General features: G+C 32.0%; 1 protein-coding gene across 3 annotated transcripts; it reads right to left on the bottom strand.

The window, feature by feature from the left end:
• Positions 1-202: 202 nt before the first annotated feature.
• LOC108325996 (uncharacterized) lies at positions 203-11,235 on the bottom strand. Of its 3 annotated transcripts, none has more exons than XM_017559191.2 (20): positions 9,698-11,234; positions 9,557-9,625; positions 9,281-9,479; positions 7,512-7,596; positions 6,726-6,836; positions 6,516-6,584; positions 6,310-6,391; positions 6,151-6,210; positions 6,003-6,055; positions 5,762-5,928; positions 5,211-5,376; positions 4,653-4,710; positions 4,511-4,567; positions 4,183-4,431; positions 3,082-3,143; positions 2,518-2,574; positions 2,339-2,432; positions 2,093-2,233; positions 1,476-1,591; positions 203-473 (listed from the first exon to the last, which is right to left on the bottom strand). In XM_017559191.2, exons 1-19 carry the CDS (start codon positions 10,499-10,501, stop codon positions 1,505-1,507), a joined length of 2,670 nt encoding a protein of 889 aa, XP_017414680.1. In that variant the 5' UTR covers positions 10,502-11,234; the 3' UTR covers positions 203-473; positions 1,476-1,504. The 3 variants fall into 3 exon arrangements, with proteins under 3 accessions (XP_017414680.1, XP_017414679.1, XP_017414681.1); XM_017559190.2 differs by lacking the exon at positions 203-473 and having other exon boundaries at positions 1,118-1,591; positions 9,698-10,634; positions 10,964-11,233; XM_017559192.2 differs by lacking the exons at positions 203-473; positions 1,476-1,591 and having other exon boundaries at positions 2,094-2,233; positions 2,339-2,421; positions 9,698-11,235.
• Between the last annotated feature and the right edge of the window lie 5,598 nt (positions 11,236-16,833).

The raw sequence follows: 16,833 nt of genomic DNA, 5'->3' as shown, positions 1-16,833 counted from the left end.
GAACAAAATTTTAAAATAAAAATACTTTTACTATACCTACATAATTTTCTCTATACATATCTTTAAGTAAAAACTTATGTTATCATTCTTTTACAATTTTTCTTCACTATGTATAGATTATATTATGAACTTATCTATATTGTTTTATTGAAAAAGTATATAAAAACAAAAATGATTTAATTTTAACTCAAACACAAGTAAGTACGTACTAAAATATTATTTTTTGTAGAAAAATAAAATCAAGACTCAAACAAAGAAGAATTGCCGTGTTCAGAAATCTAGTATGGAATACGAAATTAAACAAGAAGCACAACTCTTCCATTATTCAATGAGAGAAAGAAAGACTTGTACACGTTCCGTAAATCTTTCTCTTTTGTATTGAACCTGTAGCATACAGGAGACATCTTCATTCTCAAATGTAAGATAATACTCCCAAAGCTCCAATGCAAGAAATAATGAATCTTTCAAACATCCTAGCATAAAAGAAATTCAAGTTAGCACATAAGTGAAAAATGCACGCAGCAACCTTTAAAGCTATTATTAAAAAACATAAAATTATCTTAGAAGTTAACAATTTACTTAACTAGTCTCACTGATTCTGAGTTTCAGGAAAATTCGTTAAAAAAATGTGAAAAATGTACCATTAACATTATTTAGATTTAATTAAAAATTATGTTAAATGACTTTTCAAAACTTAAACATTTAAACCGTTTAAAATTAGTTCATTAATATTAATAATAAAAAATCACTAAAATATATTCTCTTTTGGCTTTCATCTTTGTTTCAAATAAATCCCTATATATTATTATACATACACACATATAAACAAGACAAAATTATATTTTAATAATAACGTAAATAGAACTGAATATGTAGAAACCTTCCTGAAATAAAAGATAAATATAAGTGAAAATTACTTTAAGAAACTTTATTTCAATTCACTTATATTCTAAAACTATATTAAAACCACCATACACTTTTATTAACCAAATTATAACCAGTCCACCAAAAGTCGATATATTCAAACTTAGAACAGTTATACAGCAACAATCACAACAGGCAAACACACCTTCAGTGCTCAAGCAGCTTGTTAAAAACAAATAGCTAATCGAGTACATACATTTATTAATATAGTATTTCATTGGTGTGCGGAGATTTTCATGAATTCAAATTCACCGGAAAAGATACACAATTTCTGAGGAAAAAAAAAATCAATACAGTAGGATTTTATAGCGAACATGCATGCTAATAAAAAAATTGGTCAGCATGCTGGCTCTATGAAACTCCTCTACTCTATCCTTTAGGCCATGTTCCCTATTTTTCACGCTTACTTTTTACCCTACATTTTACAAAAAAGAGACATGGCTTGGCTGACACCCAAGACCCATCCACTACCACCCATACTACGTGGGAGAAAACAAGAGCATAACAATACGATGTTACAGTGTATATGCTAAAAAAAATGAATAAATTACCAAAAATTAGTTACAACACCAGATCAAACTCATTCTATAGTCTGCTGAACTGTCTTCTCCAGCATTGAAGTTTTATTGAAGAGAGTTAGCTGCACCTCTCTGAGATGTTTGGATAACTGCCAAAGAAAATAAAAGCGCAATTGTAAATGCTAATTGATGTCTGCAACAATTTCTTCAAATTTCAAACTAAAGCTACCGTAATAGCCATGTAGTGTCAGTAAATGAAGTAGGTGTTCTTAATGTGTTACTACTTAAGAAATCAATAAATAAAAAGTTTTCATCGAATATTATAGGAGTCCATTGGCAACACTTGATAAAAAAACCATTTCTTATTTCTTAGCAAGCTCCACATATAAACAGATCATATTTTTTTTAAGTTGGTCTTCCTTCACAATAATTGTCTTTTTGCACATAATTAATAGCCAACGCATGGCAGTCTATATTAATAAGGAATCAAATCTATGGTTGCTAGTAGTTTAACACAAGACGGAAAAATTCAGACACTTCAATTTTAACCAGTTCAGTCAATTCATGGGCGTATCAGGTTTCCAATTCTCCTCACACAGGTAATATGTATTTTGTCAGGTAAACAAATAAATGTAGAACGAAGGAATTACCTGATCTTCACTCATCTTTCGGAAGCCCAATTTCTTAGTCCAAATTGACTCTGCGTCCCCTGCTGCAGGAAGCACCAGCTTTTCTACGTTTAGAGAAGACAGCAACCTCTCTATGCAAGAGAACAACACTTGGAAATATCCCTAAATGGAAAAATCATATTCGAAAGTTAAACAAGTATTATCAAAATGCATCTACCAAGCAACTTTTTTAAAATTTGGGTCATGCATGAATAAGTTGCTGCTTACTTTTCCTTGATGTACTCTGCTAGTAGCAACGAGTGGAAGCTCAGCAACATTACGGCCAAAAATCCTCAGAAGCCCAGCTGATACTACAACAGAACTGTACAAGTATGATACATACAATATAAATACGACTAAATAAAAGCAGAGCCAGGAAAATATGAAAAGTAGAAACAGCAACATACTTCACTATTAAAACAATGCAATACATCCCCCCAAATTCTTGGCCAGAAATATTTCTCCTGCACAAAATTCAAATTACAATATATTACCAGAAAAAATGAACCAAAAGATCATGAATATTTTAGAGAATCCTGCCCATACAATTCAAGCACTGATTGAGCATCATTTACAAAACCTCTTGTTGACACATGCATCGCCACAATACTTGTGCCCAGTAAAAGGTCATACCAAGACTTGAAATCAATAATTCAATATAAATTCAAATGTTAGAAAGAACTTGAAAAAAATACTGTTTATAATATGATAAGTAGATACAAATTTAATTCACCATAAAACGTGTTCTAAGTTCTAATGCAAAAAAAACTCAGCTCAAAACAATCTTTTATGCAAGGAGAATGAGTGATGGAGAGAAATTGGCACATTCATCATAATTCAGACTTATCCTTGTGGTGGTCTGTATACTAACACTAGACTGTTAATAATCCACACTACAATAAATCATGACAAAGAAGCACAACAGGAATGAACCACTGTGATCTGTTATAAAATAATTTATATTTGCTCACCCATAGACCATAACCGGAATCAGATCACGGCCAGATATTGCAACAATGGGATCAAAACACTCCTGCCAAAACATATTCCCAAAGCATAAGTGGATAACAACATATAATATGACTAATAGACGATTTCAATGCCACTGAATACATAATACAATAATCAAAGGGTACTTTACGAAATAAAGAAAGAACTAGAAGGGCATTTTCAAAATGCACGAAATTCGAAAACATGTCTTTCTCAACAGTAAAAGATTTTAACCTAAAACTTGTCCACAACCTGATGGAACAAGAGAAGCTCCCTTGTTAGCAACATCCCCCACCTCCCCCACGAAAAAACCACACAATTGTAGCATCCAGAAGGAATCCCCACCAATGTCTTATCAAGCATGACAATCAATATGCTCAGTCTAAACTTGCCATAAAATTTAAAATGGGGTTTGATTTACAAATCAATTCTCATGTGTGAAAATGTATTGTAAAATGAGACTTCAATTGATTTACAAATCAATTTCTATGCTTGGAACATGATAAAAATGAACTGGATTGACTTCATCTTCATAATTTACTTTATTACACTTATTAAGAATGGATAAATAACTTGTACGAAGGAAATGTTAATTCCAACAATTAAAACTAAATTCCAATCAGATACACTCAAATGAAACTCGTTGAGTGGATTGCTATTTGAACAAAGCTAAAACAAGAACGCATAATCAAGAGAATTCCTATTTTATAACATGCCAGACAAAGTGTTGCATCAATAAAACAAGCCGATTCCTAAAATATTTTTTCCGAACATACATGTAAGACATGACATCTTTCATTATCACGTAACTAAAACTCAAGGTTTCAGGTTGTTTTCAGAGACTAGGTTACTTTTTTGTCATACATGTGATGAAAGACAAATGTAAACCAGCTGCCTACATGAAAAGGGAAATTTTCGCATCAGGAAAGCTAAAGTTACAGTACAGTTATCATTTATACTTTAATAATTTGAACTGTTTCTCAAAGGTAAGCTGGGAGCAGATGATAGAACCAAAGAAATATGAAATATCAACAGCATATACCATATCACAATTAGCATGCTTGGAAGCCATAAACACTCACTCGGAAAATTGCAGCAGCTCTTGAAAGCAGCGGTAAATGTTCCGGATAACGGCTTTTTCCGCTTAAAATTCTCCACTGAATATCATCTGTGGAACCATAGGTACATAGTCCCTTCTCCTCGTGCTTCCTGATTATTAGTTCTGACAAGGAAGCTGGTATATTGTCTGCTCCAGCAGAAACTGAATTCTGTAGAGCCACATATATTCGATTGCAGTCACTGCAACAAAACCACTTATCCTTGGGCAGCTCCTGTTGAAAGATATGATGGTGAAATATTGAAAACAAATGCAAGTATCGTAAAAGTATCTATTACAAGCCCGGTGCTTACTTCCAACTCACATAGCCCAATGTCCCGCAAGCAGCCAACATGATACTCCTTCTCACACTAGTTAACAACCACAAATATTGTTAACTTTCAAAAAAGAAAAAAAAAACAGTTCACTACAAATGCCATCTTGTAGAAATCATACCTGGTCACAAATTATTACCGTTCGCTCATCAAATTTTGCAACACTGAAATCATGTTCCCTGTTGAATATTTGCACATTAGTATAGGATTAATTAACACAAGCAAAGCTTAACGGTAGCAATGATATAGGCTGTGTGGTATACCCTACACACGAGTACATAAAAATGTCAAACATGAAACCAAGCTGAGCTTTCTCTAGCAGAAAAAACCCAATACAAATAGCTTAGATTCTGCAAATATTGTCATTTAAAAAATCACTTAACACTAAACTTTTAAAATTCAATGGCTTATTACTATATTCATCAATCCTAATATTGTACAGTCTCTAAAGGTCAAAGTAATGCATGCATATTTATGTGAAATCCAGTGACGTCAATTCAATGGCCTATTACCACAATTATCATTAACATTGTATGCTTCTGAATCACTTGATACTTTCAAGCAGAATCCAAAATCTTGAAAGTAAAATTGCACTCTTCCTTACAGAACATATTCCTCATAAAGTTGTTAATAAGTGACATTTTTGATAAATTACTTTAAGATAAACCATATAACCTACCTGCAAACAACACATCCACCCATTTCAAAATCTGGTGTTTTATCAACTCGTGTCAACCGGATCATGATTGGCCTCACAAGAGAAGATTCTCTTCCATTACCAGCACTATCTCCGCAATTTAGACATTGCCAACCACTGTCTGGAACACACTGTAAACCCAAGCAGGCTGCAATTGAACCAGAAAATGACAAATCTTAATATTCCTGACAACTTACCTCAAAACCAGTTTATTTTCTCATGTAATTTTGCAGTATCTGCTACAATAGTAAACTACGCATGGTTTAGCTTTGAACAAAACAAGGTAGGAAGACAAACTATTCAAAGCAAAATATATGTGCTATGAAGCATATGAGTACAATTATAGAACATTCTTACAAAAAGTAGACAATAGAGAACACCTCTCATTCTCCAAATTACATGCAGGGTAATAGTAAATATGCTTCCTAATATAAGAAAACTTCAGAAACTAATATGACAAACAAGAAAAATACATGAAGATATTACAATATCTTTAAATAATTAGTAAGTAAAGAAGAATGCAATCTGTCAACCTGTATGAAAGGCCCTAGGGCATCCATTACAAAGAATCAAATCTCCTCCATCTCCACATACTGCACACATATCATCACTGTCTCCCGTGGTAAGGTTTTGACCATTTGCCAATGAGAGAGCTATATCATGAAGTGTTAACCCATTGGAAGTATATATGTGCCGATAACTGCAAAAGGACAAATTATTTCAAGACAGAGAAGAATAGACCAGACTATTTAGCTGCTTTTAAATTCTACTCACGGTTGACGCCTAGCAGCCATTCCAGCATGGGCTTCAAACTGTGAAGGGCTTATCTGTTTACACACAAACGCAGATAGTAAAAGTTAATATTAGCATTTATTTATGCTTATAAAAGTAAAACATTTTGCTCACAGTTATATGAATGTACCTCAATATCACAACAACCACAGACTATACCGCTTCCCTGTTTGTAACCTCCAAGTAATTTCTGAAACACACCCTCAAACATGTCATAAATTGAATATCATACAAAAGAATTGCAACTCGCATGCAAAAATGAAAAATATTTAAATGAGTATTCCCACACCTGTCCTTTGACATAATAAGCCAACTCAGCACCATCTGGTAGCCCATTTGGCATAAAAAGTAACCTGTGCAAATCATTGTCCCTGATAAAAGAAAAAATCAATTCAAACTGCAGTAGCTAAAATATTGCAATTCACATGGAGAAGCTAGAGAGAACAAGAAAACAAAAAACAGACACCATTAATAAACTAAACAAAACAAAAGTACCTTCTCTTAGTGCAACCATCAGCACTTCTTTTCAGCAGTACACCAGAATTAGAAGAATAGGAGCTTGACCTACAGAAAATTTGTACAGTGAGTAATTGAATACCAAGGAAAGGTCTATAATTTAATCAACCAAATAACCTTGTACATATGCAGATAGCTCAAGCACATTATCAAGTATGGGTAGTAATTGAACCAAGAGAGAGGACAAACTTTTTCATCACACGTTTCCATTCGTCATTTGTCTGATTCATATACTTGAGCTGCTCATAATGACTTGGCACATGCAAAGACGACAAGTGGCTAGTACTATCTACGGATTGACTGCAACAACAATTTAATAGGTGCCTTGTCAGTCCTTTTTTAAGTTGAACAAAATTTCATTAACACAACGACAAAATATTGAACATATTAACATTTGACAGAGAAATAAAATTGAATTTAGAGCTTTCCAAAACTAAAAGACAGTTAAATTCGTAGCACTCATATATATAACACTAGAAGGAAACCCAATTGAAAACCAAATTGTTTTCCTTTAACAAAACCCATAGAATTCTGAAATCTGATTAATTTTCAATTCAAATAAAAGGACCACATTAGCCATATCCTGAAAGCATTGGCAGCCAAAGCATGAGGGCCAAGTAAAGTAATTGTTTTTTCTCAGCCTACCATTAACAAGGCTTTATTCTAGAACTACATGCAAATGCACTTGTTCACAAGCTTTAGTGATGTGAAGTAAGATAATGGCATCTCAAAAACAAAGCCTAAGATGTTAAGAAATAACCATCAATGCCATGACATTTAGAACAAGTTTCTTTTAGAATTAATAAACATATTGATACCAAGACCTACTTTGCCGTGGAAAAAATCAGATATGCTCCATTCACTATAGAACCCCTTAATTGAAAGGCTGCCAATATCCAAACTAAGCAAGGTGAATAAGAGATAGAGAATACTCAATTGATTTATTATTATCATTTTGGTTTATTTTAGATTTACCTTAGTTTTGTATGAGACATGCCAACAAGTTTGGCGCTAGAATTTTTATAAGCCTGAACCTTGCCGTTGCTGTGTAGAAGACTTTCTGCAAAACCCATGGCAAAGGAAATATATGTATAAGAAAAATCATGACCTAATGCAAAGCAAATAGAAACATCTCCTTCTATTTGCCCAGAAAGAGAGCATCCATTTGCTTAATGTGTCATCACATGCAATTTGCAGGATACAACATGCATGGCTTACTTTATATTCTAAATTGTTATCGAGTTTATTCCTTTAAGTTTCTGGATGTTTTGTAATGAAAACTGTTAGCCAAAAATAATTCATAAGCAAACTTAACTTATATGGAAGTTGGAGAGATTGGTAATTGTGTTTTCCCTATAGGATTAAGATAGTAAGCCTATCATGATTAGCTCTAACAAAATAAGTTAGAAAAGAATTTCTTTACGCACACATTTATTGTACCAGTTAAAAAACCACATTAATTGTGCTTGTTCATATTAAAAAACCACATTAATTCTCTGTAGACTACCTTAGTCACAACCTGAAGGTTGGTGGTTTAGTCCCCCATTGACTAGAAATATGACTTATAAAAATTATAAAGCATGGGCAATACCTTACAACTACTTTTATAGGATTGTGTTGGATTCTAAGACCAATTTCAAAATATGGTATCAAAACATATCCTAGATGCATTATTGGGCACCTGCATTTGCCACACTTCAGACAAGAAGTCTTGGGCATGGGGGGGAGTATCAAACCTTAATTGCAATTACACCAAGTCTGCCTTAGCAGTGGCCTCTTTTTGACGGTTGTCTTATTTGCAGTCTCATGAGTGGTGGTTTAGCCTCACATCAGTTAGAGATATGACTTTAATATACCTTACAAAGTTTGGCCATTTTTCACCTCACAAACTGTTTTTCTGGAGTAGAGTCAAGCACTAAGACCAATTTCTAATGAGGTGTTAGATATAAAACAATTCATCAGATTTCAACTTAACACCTTAAGCTTCTAGGAAAGTTGGAGAGATTGGTAATAATATTTTCCTATAGGACAAGATCATAAGCAATCATGATTATTAACTCTAACAGAATACATGCAGGAAAAGGGTCCTCTTTAAAACCACATTTTTTGTGCACACTCCATTTCAAAGTAATATTCTCAATTTCAGCGAAATATAAGTTCATCGGACTATGTTACCCTCTTATGGCATTAATGCTTTCTTATTCCATTTAGTGCTGATTCAAAAGGACAATAACAAAGTTGGAAAAAAGAAAAGGATGTTTTCTTGTTTTCTAAGTGACATGTAGTCTAGAACAGCTAAAATCTCTAGTCAGTTATTTTGAAATGGAAGCAATGTGTATTGCCATGATGAATAACTCCATCAGAGGTTGTGTCATTGTTCTCTCCAATACAGGCAAAGGCCAACCAAATAAAAGATATGCTCCTGATTGAAAAAACTGCAAGACTTTCATAAATCCTAGTATAGTTAATACCACAATATGTGGGATAGTAAGAATATAGAAGACCATAACATTGCACAAATAAAAACATTGAAGCAGACGACCGGAAATATATATCATAATCTTCAAATAAGAAAATGTCAGAAACTTAACAAGGTGCTCAAATGATGAGTGAATTTATTCCTTTATAGAGAGGAGAGATTCACCCAGCACATACAAAACTTTTTTCAAAGACAATTAATCAACATAAACCCAAAACCACTAGGCTTCAACAATGCATTTATAAGCCTGAGAAATGATTCTCACCTTTCCAAACCTGGAAAGACTCCTCATTGACAGAGGAACCAGCCACATTCTTGATAACCTCGTCTAATATACTGAGTGGAGCCGTTTTTATTTCCTGTATAATACTATATATTGGTCTTCCATTTTCTAAGAAAATATGATTATTTGGATGTCTAGTCTTGGCCCCGGCATGCTGCTCAAACTCATAGGCACTAAGAATCTAAGAAAATGATATAATTAGGCATTTCGTAAATGCAGAACAAAATCGCCAAAAGTAACGAGAAATATATGTCTTACTCTAGAGTAATTGCACATTGAGCAGCCACACAAATATCCACCAGCATCAATAATCCCCTGTAGCTCAACCTGACAACAATTCAAAACATTAGAAGAAAACAAGCATGGGTGTATAAAATAGATAACGAATGTGAGCTTTACCTTTCCAGGATTATAAATATACTTCACTACAGCTCCGTCAAGGATGCCAGTTGATAAAAGCTTTTTGACATTTGTAGGGTAACAGTTGGGAACTACTTTCTTGGACATTTTCAATTCCATATTGCGAGCGTACGACTCCAAATCTCCATCGTGAGCATATCCCATGCTTTCTACCAACCCACCACTACAATAATCCCTTGCCAAATATTCATCAACCGCATGAAAACCAATGTGACTGCCATCAGTGTAACGGTGCACAGGAGCAGGTGGCTGGTAACCATAGTCCTCTTTCTTTTTACTAAACTTAAAAGTAATCTTCCTGATCCCAGAGGAACTAGCATGCTTGGGAATTTCCATCACAACACAGGATGTCATTGCAGCACTACTCGTGTTCTTGTCACTCTGAGAAGTATTGTTGTTGTTGTTATTATTATTATTTGTAGTAGTAGTAATATTCAGATCACCAGCTTCATCACTCAAGGTCTCATCAGAACTGGAATTCTCCAAACAAGTAGACGTCAGTTCTCCACATTCCGCATGGTTAACGTCCGTGGATTCAGTTGGTTGGCTACTGATATCTTGAAAAGTTAGCGCATGCTCTACTGCAGAAACGTTGGGATTAGAAACCTCAGAGCGCACTTCATCGTTCGAAACTTCCTTAACTTGTTTCTTATGAGGAAACAAGTGGCGTTCAGTATCACTAACGCATTGGTCGTAGTCACGCTTCAGTTCCGTCTTTGATTCCTCATTGTTTTCCTTCCTTCCTTCATCTAATGCATGCACACAAACCGCTTCTTCTCCCATCAAAATCACAGAACAGAACCCCTAAGAATCCAAACGTGGAAACTATCCAAAAAACAACACTACTCCACAGCATCCACAAAGAAACTGGAACGAACTTGAACCCCCCCACTCCAGATTCGTGTCAAATCAACTCCTACTCACAAAATTCAGGCTCAGAAAAAAAAGTTTTCGATGAATTCGAGGCTAGGCTCAACAGAAGACACTAAAATGACAACGGAAATGAACAATAAGAACCACGAAAGCAATCCAAACGTGGAGAAGAAGTTCCTAAACGGTTATTTGAATGGGCAAAAGGCGCGCAACCGTTTAATTCATTTCAATTTGCACACACACAAATAAAAAAGACAATAACAAACAGTAAATAACCTATCTCAAACACAACACCAATAAAGAAAATGAAAAATATACTCCAACCCGATCAACTCCCAATCCCTAAAAACAAAAGCAAATCGAAACACGCACTCGAAGCACCATGAATCGAGTTTTGAAATAACAGATCTGAGATTGGCGAAGGAGCAGTGAGCTCTGCACTTTACGAGATTTAAAACAGGAAACTGATTTTTGAGGGTGCTAGGGTTTGGTTCCACGGAGGAAAGAGAGTGAAAGCTGAGAAGGAGGCACCTAACTGAAAGAAAAGGCTCGGTTCGCGGTTGAGATTTCAACTTTATGGAAAGCAGAGGGAGCAGAGGAGATGAGTTTCGTAAAAAGAAACTGTCCAAAAAAGAAAAATAAAAAATAAAAATTATCGTCACGATCTTTAGGAAGAGACGAGAAGACAAATGGATAAACGTGATGGGACCCACCAGAGTTGGGCCTCTCATGTTTCACTACGTGGCATTGCTGGGATCTGACCGAGGCCCTCAGCCGTTTTTCATGAAGTGTCGCGCAAGTTAACACGTGTAACGAAGGATCATTAACTAATACGCTCAAGAAATAACAGTAAGAAGAAATGTTGAGTAGTTGGACCTGGTAATCTCATACCAGGTAAGGTTGTTTCTTCATCCCATTAAATTTCTTCCTACACTCTTTGTATTTTATTTCAGATAAAAAATTCTGAAAATCTTGGAAGAAATTTGATAGCTTCAGGGAATAAAATGTCTAACTAGTCTAATAAATGAAAGGTATATAGTGGTGAAATGTGTTAATTTTTTTACTAGTACTTAAGATGTATCATTAAATAACTTCAATTTTTTATAAAATATATTAAATTTAATATGGATGTGTGCGTAAATTAATTAAAGTATTCTAATTTAATCATTAATGTCAAGTTAAACCCTTTGATTTAAATACTCAGAAGTTCTTACCAAAAATAGAGAATACTAAATTTACTGTTTAGTTTTCGGACTGATATATTATATTTTAATTCCCTTAGATTCGTGTTTTTTTGTTACTGTATTACTAAAGTAAAATTAATATTCCTGCTGTTAGGGTTTAAGATTCTTCGGGTTTAAGATTCTTGGTATGTATCAAAACAACAATTAAAACGTATCATTTCTGCAAGTATATTATTTTAATTTACCGTAAATATAGATATTAAGGCATTTTTTAGGTGGAAATTAAAAATAAAAATAGTATTTCATTGAAAATTGAAAGCATTAGTTAAACTAAAAAAATAAAAACTAAAAGAATATATTATATTGATATTCTAAAATATTTTTTTGAGAGTTAGTTTTCAAATACCAGGTATAAATATAATAATTTCTAAGATTTGTTTTTAAAACAATTTTACAAAGAAGATTTTTGTGATTTGAATTTGAGTGAATTCTTTTCTTAATATTTGAATAGAATATGTGAATTTATAATAAAATTTAAAATTTTTTGTGGAGTTTTACAAAAATATTCAAAATATAATTGATGAAAAATACAAAAAATAAATTATGAAGTTTGAATAAATAATAAAAAATCAATATAATTGTTTTAACTTCTTACTTTATTTTTCTATATAATTAAACTTATATTAGCTAGTTACTTAACATCTTCTAATTCTTATTTTTTTAAGTTTAAATAATAAATTTATAATTATAATATTTCTTTGATGATAATATGGAATATAAAAGTTTTTCAATTGAAAATTCATCACAACACAAATTAAAAATATCAATTGCAATTAAAATATAAAATATCTCTAAAGTTTTGTTTGGATCATAAAAAAAGCTTAATGTCGATATTATGAAGAGTGCAAGATTATTTTCTATTTGAATTTGAAAATATAGTGTGGATTTTTGTGCATAAACAAGTGAATGCACAGTTAAACTGTAAAAAAAATTAATGATTGTGGAGGTTATGAAATGTATTGTCCTTTTTTTATAATAATATTAAACAATTAATAAAAAAAGCTCGTCTTGTTTCCAAATACAATTATTCATTCAAGTCAATATCTATACATTTAAATAATAGTTATATTGATTCAATGTTACTATTAACTTCTTTTACTTTAAGATAATAACTACAAGTAAAAATATTTTTAAGACACTTCAAGAAGGAAATCAAGTTTTAAATAATTTATCAAATATCAAATTTTATAACAATATGTTTTCCTCACAAATGATATACAAAGAAGAAGAAATGTAATAAAATTATTAGTAAGGATTAAACCATTTTCCTAAATCACCTTTTTTATCTGTTTACGTTATTTTGTTGATGGTATTAAATATTTTATGAGTTTAGAGAGACTTAAAAAAATTAAGATTTATAAATATAGAATTCTTAATCAAATAAAGAATGAATGTTTATACTATTTATGTACTTACTAATATCTATCCATTTAAATTTTATTTTTTAGATAAAACTTATACTTTATTTTCTTCCTAATAACAAAAGTTGTTATCTTTAAAAATTCACCTATCAGGAAAATGGTAATGGCAAGATTCTTTTATATTCTTTTCCAACTCTTATGTAAGTTATTGTTCTAAGTATTTTTTTCATTAGCTTGAAGTTTTTGTTGAACTGAATAAAAAAAGGTTTATTTTTGGACCTATAATATTTATTAAAATAACATGCCTCTCTCATGTTTTAAATAGATATGCTAATAGCAAAAGTGCATAATTTGTTGTTATATCTTATCTTAAGGTGTTATTGTTAGATTAATTATTTATAACTATATTAAAAGTTATAGTTAATATAGTTTAGATGTAATTTTTCTATTTAAAAGTGTAGTAGTCCAAATCTTCTATTTGATTATGACTTGATCCAATTAATTTATATTACAGGACAATTGATATCATTTACAAATATTTTTCCTTCATCAATTGTTTAGCTATGAAGAATTGATGTCACTTCACTTGTATTAATATCTTCTATTGTTGAATTGAGCATTGCCTAAAAATTTTAATTGATAGGTATTGACAATTCCATCTAATTAAAAGCATAATAGTCCAATAATAATGGTTGGAGTGTGACTTGACATATGTCATAGGACAACAATGTCATTTTCAATAGTTATTAAATTTTCAACATCTTTAAGCCTTGTATATGACTTAAGTATAAAAATTGATTAGATGTTTAAGCCTTGTATCATACTCCAATACAAATAGTTCATCCTAATGATTGCATGAACTCTTAACTCTTTATGTATATTGAACGTTATCGGGAAAATACTCCTGTAAGAATTCTTTCTGAAAGTATACCCTAAGAGGACATCACCTCTAATATCTACCATCTACCACATCACATTCATTGGAACCTCACATAATCTGTCAATATGTATACATCATAAGAAAATATTTTTCTCTTTTGAAGATTGTATGACATTGAAGATCTTCTTTATATATATCTAATTAATTGGTCTTCTTGATATATAGACTAGATCACCCATTAAATTTAGAGGATACATGTCTCATAAACTCATCAATATTATCATGGTGGTGATGATGAGTCGGTAGGGTGGTCCCTTTTAACTTCCTAACAACCTCAAGCTAATGAGAAGCAGTCTAATGTTGTTGTGACATTATGACACTCTATGTTATAACATTGTTGTCATCATCTTAATGGTTTATGTGGGCCTAATAATTTTTTGACCCATTTGACAAAACTCTCCCTTACCAATTAATTAGGGTCATAGTCAACCAAACATGCGTTCTCTTTGCATATAGCAAGTTTTCTTGTAAGAAAGATTTTTGTCATCATACCCATTCTTGTCAATATAAATTTTCTATAATAATATTTTATTCATCTCTAATGCATCATATATTCAATGCTTTGACCTTGAATGAAAGGTCGAGTTCTTACTAAGATGGATTACACTTTGATTACTATAATACAAAACAATTTTATTTTATGGTAATCCTAACTTTTGTAGGAATTGCTGCATCCACAATAGCTCCTTGGTAGCTTTTATAATAACAATATATCATGCCTCTATAGAGGATAGAGCGACACATTTTTGTTGTCTAGATTGCCATGACACTACTCCCCTACAAAAATCATCATATAATTCGAAGTAGATTTTCTAAAATCCACATCGCTAGTCATGTCTACATTTGTGTAACCATTCAATATAGGTTTACCACTTACACAACGAATAACCTCCTATTACCCTAAACTGGATGAATATTCTCACCACTCTTGATCTCCTCAGTTAGCAAATAACCTTCTATTACCCTAGATTAGATGAATATTCGCACCACCCCTGGTACTAAGCAACATTGCCTAAATTTCCTTAACTCTACTGAGTTCAACAACTGTTTTAATTCTCTTCATAATTGTAATCAATGATTGCTTATAAGTCGTTCAAACTATTACTCTCGTAGAAAGGATGTGATTATAATATAGTGTAGTCTAAACACTCGCAGGTGTTTCTCTCTTTTCTCTTTCTCTCTTTCTTACAATCAGTAACAAAATATTACAATGAAGCTCGAGAGTATGACTTTTCTTCTTTTCTCTTCTCTTTTTTTTCTCAGATATTTTCTTTTTCTTGAGCTCCTTTTCTGCTTTTCTTTTGAACGCTTCTCAAAGGTGTCATAATAGTGTAGCAAAATGGTTAACGTGAACCACAAAATTAGAGGGGGAGGGGTGAATTGGTTTCTAATTACAAATCGTGCCTTTAAATATTTTCTCTTTTAAATTAAATTCCTTAACGATAAATTAAAATAAATAAGAGTGTAAGGAAGAGAGAAAATTGTACAGGTGATTTTATACTGGTTCAGATCACAAAGATCCTAAGTCCAGTTGTTAATCTCAAATGAGAATTAACGATCCACTATAACAAACCAACAAATTGTTACAATCACACAAAAAATAAACAAGACTAATCTATTGTTACCCTAAGATATCAAACTCACTTCCTCTAAAACCCATAAGGGATGAACAGCTCCTTCAAATGTTTCACGAAGGATGACCATCTCCTTTGAATCTTCACAAAGGATGACATGCTTTAACTTAGAAACAATAATAATCAATCACAATCCCTGTGAAAGTTCTCACTCTATGCCAACACCAAGTTCTCAAAGCCACAAGTACAAGGGTTACACAAACCCCAGAGCACACTTATCACAACACATATCAAAACATATAAGATTTTTGAAATTCACTTATTTCGTATTATAGAATGAGAGTCTCAACTTAATATATAGAGATCTCACTTAAGGATACCTCTAAAAATTTGTTGTCAACTATTTAACGCGTGATAATCGATTTTTCACTTATGATAATCGATTATGCATTTAATGAATGCACAATGGTCAAAAACATGTATAAAAACTCCAACGACTAGTCGTAATAATTGATTATGGTAAATCATAATCGATTATGGTTAATCGATTATCATTAGTTGGTAATCGATTATTCTTGACTAAAAATGAGTTTTTAGAGTTTTTTTATTCCAAAAACGAAGTTTAAAAGCACACAATACATGAAATCAAGGATAAACAAAACCCTATACATAAATCTACTAAATTTCAAAAGCTTTAACATAAAAACAAGTCTTCCTGAAGATTTTATTACAACTTGAACACTTGAGACTTGACTTTGAGACATCATCAAAACTTTTAAGCTTCATCTTTATGCTAATAATCCCCCCCTTTTTTTATGATAATCAAAACTCCTTTGATTTAAAACCTTTTGAAACATGTACTAATCTGTAATTCATACATAACTTAAAGAAAAATGATTAGTAGACAAGAGATAAATAAATTAAGTCTTTAAATATATTTCTCCCCACTTTTTATCATTATTAAAAAACAAAAGCTATGTATGATTAACTTATATGTCCCCCTTAATATAAGAACTCCCCTTGAATATAATTCATAAATAAAGTAAGACAACATAAATAATAAGTCAAATTTTTATTAATATTAAAAAGATGAAACATAACACAGGAAATGCAAATGGGATGC

This window comes from Vigna angularis, chromosome 3 (assembly GCF_016808095.1).
Source record: "Vigna angularis cultivar LongXiaoDou No.4 chromosome 3, ASM1680809v1, whole genome shotgun sequence".
NCBI lineage: Eukaryota > Viridiplantae > Streptophyta > Magnoliopsida > Fabales > Fabaceae > Vigna > Vigna angularis.
Note: the sequence above shows the minus strand (reverse complement) of the source record. Positions and strands in the feature narration are given on the sequence as shown.

Coding starts and splice junctions, on each gene's coding strand:
- LOC108325996 (XM_017559191.2), bottom strand. CDS start 10,501: ATGGGAGAAGAAGCGGTTTGTGTGCATGCATTAGATGAAGGAAGGAAG. Junction 9,626..9,697: donor ATATTTATAATCCTGGAAAG/GTAAAGCTCACA, acceptor AATTGTTGTCAG/GTTGAGCTACAGGGGATTAT. Junction 4,568..4,652: donor CGGTAATAATTTGTGACCAG/GTATGATTTCTA, acceptor GTTGTTAACTAG/TGTGAGAAGGAGTATCATGT.